General features: G+C 41.7%; 1 protein-coding gene across 1 annotated transcript in view; it reads right to left on the bottom strand.

The window, feature by feature from the left end:
• The window catches only part of CALN1 (calneuron 1), a 523,339-nt gene that overhangs the window by 238,965 nt on the left and 272,913 nt on the right, over positions 1-11,461 (bottom strand). The window contains exon 3 of the mRNA XM_040260649.1: positions 10,736-10,879. Coding sequence (XP_040116583.1) covers positions 10,736-10,879 — 144 coding nt within the window. The remainder of the gene's footprint in view (positions 1-10,735; positions 10,880-11,461) is intronic.

Genomic DNA, 11,461 nt, shown 5'->3' with positions numbered 1-11,461 from the left:
GAAGAAGTTGAATAATTGTGAGTGTTCCCCAATGACCACACATAACAATAAATGTTATGCAAACACAAGTGGAAAGGTTACATAGCAAAAATCAACAGAAAGCAACAGCATAATTCAAAAATGTTTCAAGAATATTTACATTGATAAGAGGAAAAATCCACTGTGAAGACAGACAGAGCATTGAAAATTAAAATAAATGCTGTTAGAAGTAAACTGAGAAAGCCAGGTAACAGCAGTGGGAGATTTCAATACATCATAGTAATTTACCTTGGATAAAGTAACTAAAATTACAGGTGGAAGGGATATAGGTAATATGAGGATAACTTCTATGCATATATAAAAGTCTTATACCATAGAGGCAACACCTTCATAAAAGTTCATGTTATTCTCACTTATAAGGAAAATCCTAGCAAAGAGCAGGCCATATTAATTTTCCAATGTACAAAAAAATAGAAAATTTAAATGTAAACTAGAAATTAAAAACCCTACTGACTTGGAAATTATAAAATGCTTCTCTCAAAAAATTTTAGAAGAGCAGAGGAAATTAAAAACTACAATAAAATATTATAAAGAAAACAATAGAACAATTAAAACTATCTATCAAAATTCTGAGATATTACTAGTGTCTTCTCAGTGGCAAATTTATTGTCTTGGTTGCCTCAATTATTAAATAATGAGGAATTTTAAAAAGTCATCTACCAAAGTTGCTATAAATGACAACAAATAAGTGGAACAGAAATAAAAACAGAAAATCAAAACATCCTATGATGAAAACTAAAGGCAGTGAAGAACTGATTGTCACAGCAGGGAACGATGCCCTCATCATGCACTGGTCCATTTAGGTAGAGCTGTGAACTCCCAAGTTGATAGGGACCATGTTTGTCCATCAAGAGAGCAGGCAGGTGTAAGACAATAAGGATGGTGGAGACTGTGGCATTTGCCCTGCCTAAAAGGACAGCTACTCAACTTCACCAAATTATTGCAATGAAAGAATGCAAGTCCAGACTTGCCAAATTCTCTGATATTTTTAAGAGGGAGAAATGCAGATTTTTAATATGATATTTTTTCTGCTTTATAAAATGACATGTGAGCCAAATAAAACGTGGCTAAGAGCTGAATTTGGCTGGTAGGCTGTAAGTATGCAACTTCTGATTTAGACTACTTACTTCAGCTTGAATCAGTTTCAACAAGTTATATTTTTCCAGAAATCTCCATTTCATGTAGATGTTCAAATGTATTTGTACAAAACTGCATCGTGTATTCTTTTTTAAAAACTTCCATATTTTTTTCTCTTCTAGTTTAGTGGTAACTCTCTTAATTCTTAATTAAATATGCTTTATTTGTCAATGTATTACATTTTTCCCCCAAAAAAATCAGCTCTTGGATCTGCTTATTGAAACATTTTTGGTTTTTCATTTTAAAATTTTCAAGTGGGTGGGATTCTTATTCAAACGTTTGTTATTACTTTTTGGTTTATTGCACTATAGTCAAAGAATGTGCCTATAATATTTGTCCTTTGGAATTTAATTAGGTTGTCTTTGTGGCCTAATACACAGCCATGTCTGTTAACATTCCAGAATCATTTCAAAAGAAGAGTATTCTCTTTTCAAGAGAACAAAATTTATTGATATATTACACGCATACACAGGCACACACTCACATACACACACGTTCAGTGTCATTCAAATTCTGTTCCTTAATTTTATCTATAGAATCAAACTGAAAGGAATGTGTAAAATCTCCCATAATCACTTTTGCCCCTATTCATAGTATTTCTAAATTTTTTCCTGAGATAAAATTTTTGCAATAAATGTTACATCCTAATGAAAAAAGAAAAGCCTAAAATCCTTAAGTCATCATTAACATTGTTCACCAAACATTTCTAGTTCATTCCATTCTAGTCATGGAGTCAGATTCAGCTTCCTAATAGCCCTTGATATGAGGCATGGCCACGTGACTTGCTGTAGCCAATGAGAAGCGAATAGAAGTGACAGAAACTTTAAGAGTCATCATGAGATTCACTCAGTCTCTTTCCCTTGCCACAGCTGTCATGGAAGCACAGACAGAAGCCTCCCTCTGCCAGGATTCCTGAGTGAGGGTGACCAAGGGGAAAACCCAGCCAGTCTACGATGGACATACAGCATGAGTGAGATGTTTTACTTTGTGGTATTGAGCCACTGATATTCGAGGAGGATTATTTATTACTGCAGCATAACTTAGCCTGTCCTTACTGAAACAGACAAACAACAACAAAAATAGACAAGCTGGAAAAGGAAAAAACAGACAACTAATCAACATATTGAAAATACATCATCTCACTTATGAGTGAAAACTAAGTCTCCATTTTTTTCCAATCACATTAGTAAAAATTTGTTAAATAATACTCAATACTGGTCAGGGTGTTCTGAGACAGGCATTTTCTTATACTCCTTTTAGTAAATTCTGCCTGAGTGAAATATTATTTATGTATAAGGAATTTCAGCAGGTTCTTATCTTTCACATAATACTCTCTCTCCTAGGAATTCAGCACAATCTCTGTTTTCACGATGACACAGTACATGGTACCAGGAGGAAACAAACTTTCCAACTGGGATTCCAAGATTGTCTTGCTTATCTGTGATCTTAAATGAAGTAATGACCTTCTTCCTAATGAAAAATGGTATACTGTTATCTATGGCATGACCAGCATCAGAATTAATTAAATGTCATCTGTGGTTTCTTAGGATAAAATAATCATTGAAAGCAAGGCTTTCAAAGACCCATGTAGTTACTATGTTTGACCTTTATAGTAGCAATGATGACTACAAGGGCTGTAGGGTGGAATGGCTGTTCTAACAAGCTCAGGCCTTGAAACTCTCAGCTAGGTTACAGTCAGAGAACTAGAGTGCTTCTAGGGTAACCCCCAAATCATCACTTATTTCTTACAACCTCCAGGGAAGACCTCAAATTTAATTGGGTGGCCCACAGAATGATAACAAAATCACAGACTCATCAAGTTACTTATGTGAAATTTAGGATACTAGTTGGAAAGAAGTGGGACCTGAGCCTTAGAACAGGGACTTCTGTGTGGATTCAGAAAATAGAATGATCAAGTCTCCCTGATGTCCACTCTGATATGTCTCTGAGGTCAGATAAGATCAGTTTGAAGAACTTGTGGATCATTAAAACTGGAAATGAACACAACTTTTGTGTTTGCCTCGAACAGAGATGCTCACTTTTAAGATCTATTCCTACCAAGTTTCACTGACTCTAAATCCATGTCTCCAATCAAATCAGCACATTCCAGGAGAAGTCCCAAGTCTGCTATGGGAGACGAACACAGAGTCTCAAGATATTGCTTATTTGTATTGTTGTAAACCAGGGGGACCAGTGTAGCCATGAGTTCTAAAGTATTAAAATAAGAGAGTCAGAATATAATACTGGGTACTCTTAATGAAATGGGTGCATGAACCAGAAGTTCTGTTTTCATTACGTTGGATACAGTGGCAGGAAATGGGTTGAACAGTTTAATCTTTAGCAGAAACTTAGGTTCAGTGTGGGCAACTGTCAATACAATTGAGATGGCAAAGTCTTCTTAGAAAAATGCAGAGGGAGGAGCTGCTTCGGGAGATAGGGATGTTGGAGTGGATTTGTCACAAACATCCACCATCACTACTTATCCCGAGAGGCCCAAAAGGATGCCCCTTTGCTAAAGCAACAAGAAACCCAAAGACACCATCTTCAGTTCATAAACTCTGCTCTAGAATCAGGCTCGACTCATTCAAGAATAACCTAGGGAGTGGCTGGAATTTATCATCCAGCCAAAGCTGATGGCAGGAGACTATCTGGAACGGCAACTGGTAACCAAAATACTCACGTAGGTTTGAAACAGCTACATGACATCATGACAGGAGTGTGTGTGCATGTGTCCTGTTAAGTCACTGCTTCAATGCCTCATTGTCAGCCTAAGTGACCTATATCCACTAAGTCACACAAAGAATAACAACATATTGACAAGATATGTTGTTAAACAGTCAGATGTGACTGAGTGACTAAGCATACTCACACAGAGTCTAAGGCATACCATCAGAAACAGGAAGCAACCCAACCACGTTTCCTCATCTGACCATCTCTCCCATGGAGTTCAGGCTAGATTCATGGAGCTCTTGCTAGCAGTGTGACCTGGGCAAGTAACTTGAAACCTCTGTACTTCATTTTTCTCATCTATAAAATGAGAATCATATGGGTCCCTGTGGCTGTTATGAGAACAAAGTTAATAAGTAAAGTGCCAGAATAGCAGTCTACAATGAAGACTCCATGGCGTTAGCTACTGCTATCATCACTCTGAGTCATTATTGGAAGCATGGTGAGCACTACATTAAGTATTAGTTATCACCATCATTACCTAGCTAAGATTTACCATAATGAAGTCAAAATAAATTCAGCAGTAATTCCCTAACAGAATGAAATATGAAATAGTTTGATGCCAATCATGCTTATTCACAAATGCAAACATATAAAGAGAGATTTTTCTGTGACTGACCTTCACCAGGACTTTGTGAATTACTTCCAGCTTTTAAAGTTACACATCTTCCCCCAGGGTTACTGGCAGGAGATTAAGGAAGGACTGCACTCCATGGAAAAGACTGTCAAACAAGAAATCATGGTTGGGTTGCTTCCTGTTTCTGATGGTATGCCTTAGACTGTGTGTGTGTGTGTGTGTGTGTGTGTGTGTGTGTGTGTGTGTGCATTCAGTCATGTTGGACTCTTTTCAACTCCACAGACTGTAGCCCGACAGACTTCTCTGTCCATGGGATTTCCCGGGCAAGAATACTGGAGTGGGTTTCCCTCTCCCTCTCCAGGCAATCTCCCCGACCCAGGGACTGAGCCTTCATCTCCTGTGCCTCCTGCACTGCAGGTGGATTCTTTACCTGCTGAGCCATCAGGAAAGCCCTTAGACTAGCACCTCTCAAACTCAACCACACACATAAGTTCTTGTTGAAACTCAAGCTCTGAATCAGCAGGTCTCAGGTGGGCCTGAGGGTCAGCACTGCAAGTAAGCTCCCAGGATATGGTGATTCTGTGGGTTCCTGGACCACAGCTGGAGAAGGGAGGAAGCCAACGCCCCAGCATACGCAAGCACTGGGAAGGCCCCCACTTTCAAGCAGGACTGACTGACCAGTCCTGCTTCGTCATATCCCCAGAGGAAATATATCCTTATTTTTGCTTTTCAGGCATTTACTCCTCCTCAGACCTTCTTGTTCATACAAATACACAGGCTTGACGATTTCTCTTCAGCCAAAGGTTTTCTTTTAACCAAAAGTCACCCAGTGATGTTGATGGACACACAGCTGTCCATTACCTGGCTAGATTGTTAAAGGATGAAGGTTCCCCCAGGTCCTCACCCTGGGGATTCTGACTCATCGGGTCTGTTTAGCATGTTTCCTTTTTCTCATGTGCACTGAAGTTAATGCACCTCTGCTTAATGCTAAAACCCCAGCTACTTCCACCAGATCATCCCCCTGCATACTAAGTGATGTAAGTCAGATAGAGAAAGACAAGAATTACATGATATCACTTAGATATGGAATCTAAAGAAATGATACAAATGAACTCATTTACAAAACGGAAACACACTCACAGCCATTGAACAAACTTAATAACTACCAAAGGGGAAAGGGTAGAGGAAGGATAAATTAGGAGCCTGGGATTAACATACACACACTGCTGTGTATAAAATAGGTAAACAACAAGGTCTTGCTGTTTAGCACAGGAAAATATATCAATATCTTGTTATAACCTATAATGGAAAAGAATTCTAAAAGGAATAGCTGTATGTGAATGTATAACTGAATCACTTTGCTGTGCACTTGAAACTAAACACAACATTGCAAATCAACTATACTTCAACACAAAGAGAGAAAGAAGAAGGAAAGAAAAACGAGAGACAGAAAAAAGGAAGGAAGGCAGGAAGGACGCATGTATTTGAAATCACAAAATAGACCTAGGCCCGTTCCAGAGCATCCACATGAGGACACTGACATGTTTGAATGTGAAGTGGAAATGAGCTGTACTGGGAACTAAGCAGAGACGTTTCTGTCTTCTAGAAGATCACAAATGAAAATAGGAAAGCCATAATCATATGACTGATCAGCAAAGTGTCAACACATGTAATGAATGGGTAGGAAAAGAGGGAAGATACAGACACACAGGCTCACAACGGGGACACTGCCAACTCTTTCATGTGACTCTGGCCATAATTTCATTCTTTGCAGCTCAGTGGTTTGCCTCAAAATGAAGCAAAAGGGCATCTTGCCAACCATAAAGTTAAGCAAATTCACACATAATGGACACCAGAAAAATCTTTTCTAAATGGAACAAAGCTGAATCATACTCACCATCCAGACAGTGGTGAACCTAAAAAAAAAAAAAAAAAGAAGAAAGAAAAACAAACACAAAAAGCCCTACAAACCTGTTGACAGATAAGAATTCATTTCAAAACCCCAAATTTGTTGGAATTTCAACAGATTCCGCATCTTTGAGGCACAGAAGGAAAATTAAGAATGCAGAGGGCAAGGGCTACATTTCTTTTGTTACTTGAGTGCAGGAGAGGTGGAGACAGCTGGGAACGGAACATTGCATTAAGAAATATGAGCGGGGACCCAGGCAGAAACCATGGGCTTCTGAAAGCATCTCCTGGTTTGCTAGTTTCAGGAAACTACTTACAAAGCTGGCTGGGTTTACTCCAGATGCCCACAGTGGTGTAGTTGGTGAAACCATTACGATGAGGAAAAGAGTCAAAAATGTCCCTTTGGTCTTAAAGATGTCAAGCCCCTTTTCCCCAGTGGACAGAACAGGAGGCTCCGAGGGGCCCCAGGAACTGCTGTGGGAACCGCAGAGCCAATGAGAGCAGCAGGGGCATGGCAGAGCCCACAGTCACTTTCTCAACTTGCTTCTATAAAAGGTTTAAGCTTTGGAGATGCTTTTGTAAGGTGACTATTTTATCATTTCTAAGGACCGTACATAACTGGTTCCGCAATGCACTGGAGAGAAATGGATTTCCCGATGCAAGGAGTGCCTTAGGTCACTGAGCTTAAATGCTTCTAGGAGCCTGAGGAAGAGAACTTCAGACTTCCAGAATCTGGGCTGAAGGTGAGATGCTGGCAAAAGCTTCTGGGAAACATGAGTCCTAGTCCCCAACTGATGTCAGGTCAGAAGTCACCTCAGCTGCAGAGGCTGAAAGAACCTTTGCAGCCATAAAGGAAGCACTGGGCAACTGGGAGTTTGGATTCTCTGTTTATTTAACTCGGGGCAGTTCAGCCTATGTGGGGTATACACACACACAGAGTCAGTCCCAGCTCTTAAGTCAAATGGGCTATGGTCAGGAGAGCAATTCCAGACCCTACTACTGCCTGTCTTCCATTCTGCCCTCTGGAAAACCGGCCTCCCCCTCCACACACACACACTGGAACCGTCTGCCTCCCACAGGCTCTGTGTCCAGGAAACCAGCGAGCTCCCTAATCCAGGGAGATTACTGCTACACACAGAGTCGGCAAAGCACCCCACTCCCCAGGAACCACCTAATGAAAGCCTCATGGAGAGACTAAGGTTGTACAGACTCAGTCTAATTCCATCTGGGCCTCGTGCCGAAGGTATGACCTCACCAGCAGGCAAACCGGCAGGGTCCCCAGAGAGAATGGATCGGTGTGTGGGCCAGACTTGCCTCAAATCACAGCCAGCTGGGATGCACGGAGGCAACGCCATCTCTCCTGATGCCCTTGGATCCTAGGACCAGGGTCTGTCAAGAGGCACGGTCATCTTACAATGAAGACTCCTAGGTTCTGGCCCAAAACCCTTGTGTGAGAGTGTGTGTGTGTGTGTGTGTGTGTGTGTGTGCGCGTGCATGCGGCATTATCCTCATAAAAATCTCTGCCATTCCACAAGTTTCACACCAAAGGGAAGCTTAATTAGGTAGGGCCAAATGTCTGCAGAGAATCTCCAGTTACAGAAGCTGGGAGGAAGGATATAATTAAAACCTGACTTAAAAAAAAAAAAATCTGAATAGCTCAAAAGACCCCACTAACAGAAGAACACTGAAAAACAGTCAATCCCTGCATATCCAGAACTCAGAACCCAGAAATTTCACTTACCAGTGTCGCTGACAAATCACAGAAAGACGTTTCCGCCTCAGCCTGGGTATTTCTCCCTTAGCTCTTTTCATACTTAAGCATTTACTGCGTTCAAAAGGCAACTCGCTTTGCTGGCACTGCTGCATTGCCATCATTTGTTATGTATTGATTCTTTTGTAGGCAACAAAACAAAAGTTCGAGGAAGCTGCACTTCAGATATTTATGACCATGGCTGATTGGCATTGTTGTATGGTAGAGATTTGTTTAAAAAATTAATATATTTAATTAATTGAAGAAAAGCAAATAACTGTGCTTTCACCTGATGGGGTCACCATGAAAAAGCAGATGATTTAAGCTTCTGTTAAAGGAACTAATAGAAATTCTCTTTATGCTTTGTTTGGAAGTCCTGCCCTCAGCATTGGTCACTAAGGATGATGTTGCAAATGAATGGGTGAAACCTGGCATCTCTTAAGCTGCATCCTGTTGGCTGCTTGAGTCCTGATGGGCTCCTGGAACAGCACCATCAACCGAGGCCCCCAGGGGACTGCAAGCCCTCCTGCAATCAGGGAGGATTTGCAATAATGTAAAAATTCCCCATGAGCTGGGGTCTGATGAAAGAATAGACAGAGAGCAAGGATGTACTTGGATGAAGACCCATAATACTTCCATGGAAGTAACTCTCCCATGATAGCCCCCAGCTCATTTTGACTAAATGTTGCTAAGTCCATTTGCTTTTAGTCTATTTGACCATGTTTTGTTTTGCTAAGTTATGAGAGAAGACTCAAAGGCACAAAAATCTTCTTAATTCTACAAAGAGGATAGGTTAAGATTTCTTTTATTTTAAGGAAGAAACTCTTTTTTTCTGGAAGTGTTTCTCTAAAATGATGATGGGAATCCAGGGAAGAGATTTTGCTATACAACATGTGCTTTGCTCCAGCTTTTCAGAAAGGTTGAGTTAGCCAAAAGTTCATCTGGGTTTTCCCATAGTCGAATCAGGCCTGCAAAGACCCAGAGAGTCACAATCAATTAGAGATGTAAGGACAGGGCCAGCACCCCACGTACAACTGAACATCCCTGATAGAACATCTCTTTCCTGAACCAGAAAATAAATGCCCACAGCTGCACTTGGTGGTTGGGACTGGGGTCCATTCATCATACAGTCACCATTAAATTATCATCTTTCCAACAAGACCAGCAAGATAACAGGACACAGCTGTGTTCAATTAGTCTGCAGGCCAAGCAAACCTCTCACTACCAGGGTCTTCATCTGTCTCTCCCAAAAGACACCCTGCCCCCACCCTCTGTTTCCTTTTAATTGGTCTTTACTTCATGTTCTGCACAAGAATCCTCAAAGTCTACCACTCTGGACCCCTTACACCTGGGATCAAGCTGCTTTCCAGAGGGGGAGAGTGTGTGTTGAAAAAACAAAATTAGAGGACTTTCCTGGCAGTCCAGCGGTTAAGACTTCACTTTCCAATGCAAGGGATGCAGGTTCAATCTCTGGCTGGGGAGCTAAGATCCCACATGCCTCATGGCCAAAAACCCAAAACATAAAACAGAAGCGATAATATAACAAATTCAATAAAGACTTTAAAAAAATGGTCCACATCCAAAAAAACCACAAACCTAAAATAAGAAAGCTTCTTTCTGGACCTTCAACCAAGGCAGGAAGGTCACAGCCAGTTTGGGATAAATTCCTAGGGTTTTAGAGCAGGAAAGAGTCTTAAGGATCATCAAATGCAGTCATTTTCCAGAACTGCTTAAGGATAGTGAAACACTTTCCCCCAATGAGACTGTATGTAGAAACCAGTATGTAAAAGAGAGAAAAGAAGCTGTTATAGCCAAAAAATGGAATGTGATTTGGCAATAAAATGCAATGAAATAGTGATAGATGCTACACTATGGATGAACCTTTCAAATACTACGGTAAGTGAAGGAAGTCAGTCCCAAAGGACCATGTATCCCATGATCCAGAAGAGCTAAGTCCATAGAGACAGAAAGCCAATTACTGGTTGTCCAGGACTTGGTGGGGGATAGAGGGATAGCACGGAGAATCCCATGGACAGAGGAGCCTGGTGGGCTACCGTCCATGGAGTCAAGAGTTGGACACGACTGAGCAACTAACAGTTTCACTTTCAGAGGGAATGGAGGTGATAATTCAGAGGTACAGGGTTTCTTTTAGGGTGATGACAATGCTCTAAAATTGATAATGCTATTGGTTGCACACATCTGTGATACACTCAAAGCCACTGAATTACACAGGTTGCACGGGTGAATCTTAGGGTGTGTGAATTCTGTCTCAACAAAGCTGTTTTGGAAATGAAACAGAACCATTTTCACTGCTCCACTAGTCAGGGCCTCCCTCTTCACCCGGTTCCCTCTAGTGGCCCCAGAGCCACCTCTGCAGACCCCTGGAGGTCTGTGGAATGTGGTTTGAAAAACCCAGATCTGGTTCAAGTTTCCATACCTGAAATGTAAGCCAGGACATGAATCCTAGTCTTTTGACTCCAAGTCTTTTGACTATTTTGCAAGGCCCTTCAAACCCAAGATCTCTGATGAGTCCTGGCTCATCCCAGGGGATGGGGATGGGGGTGGGGAGGTGGGGATGCTGTGGGCCCCAGTCTCACCGTCCATGTCCAGGCGCTGCATGATGATGGCCAGCTCCACCTCACTTGGCATGTACCCCAAAGAGCGCATGGCCATGCCCAGCTCCTGCTTGGAGATGAAGCCATTCCCGTCTCGGTCCAGAACCCGGAAGGCCTCTCGGATCTCTACAACAGGAAAGCAGAGAAAGTCCAATGGTCACAAGGCATGGTTGACTGCAGGGGTCCCCAGCCCCCGTTAGGAACTGAGCTACACAACTGGACATGAGCAGTGGGCCAGCAAGTAAAGTTTTATCTGTTGCTCCCCATTGCTCACATTACCACTTGAACCCCACCATCCATGGAAAAATTGTCTTCTGTTGTCAAAAAGGTTGGGGACCACCGCTCTACTGCATTGAAATGATAGGCAACTGTCTGCAGAAAACTCCTAATTACTTTACAAAGAGTGATGTGTCAAAACCCTTTAACCCAATTTAAAAAAAGGGGTGGCCAAAAGAGGAAAAAAAGAGAGAAAAGAGGGGGAGAGAAAGAGGTAAAAAACAAACAAACAACAACAACAACAACAAAACAAAAACAGCTTTGGAAGGAGGAGATAACTAGCCCTGAGCAGCTAACATAAGGTAGTGTTGTGTTAGTCGCTCGGTTGTGTCTGACTCTTTGCGACCCCATGGACTGTAGCCCTCCAGGCTCCTCTGTCCATGGAATTCTCCAGACAAGAATACTGGAGTGGGTTGCCATTCCCTTCTCCAA

Source organism: Oryx dammah, unplaced genomic scaffold, assembly GCF_014754425.2.
Source record: "Oryx dammah isolate SB20612 unplaced genomic scaffold, SCBI_Odam_1.1 HiC_scaffold_2, whole genome shotgun sequence".
Taxonomy (NCBI): Eukaryota; Metazoa; Chordata; class Mammalia; order Artiodactyla; family Bovidae; genus Oryx; species Oryx dammah.
The sequence above is the reverse complement of the archived record's forward strand: the minus strand, read 5'-3'. Positions and strand labels throughout refer to the sequence as shown.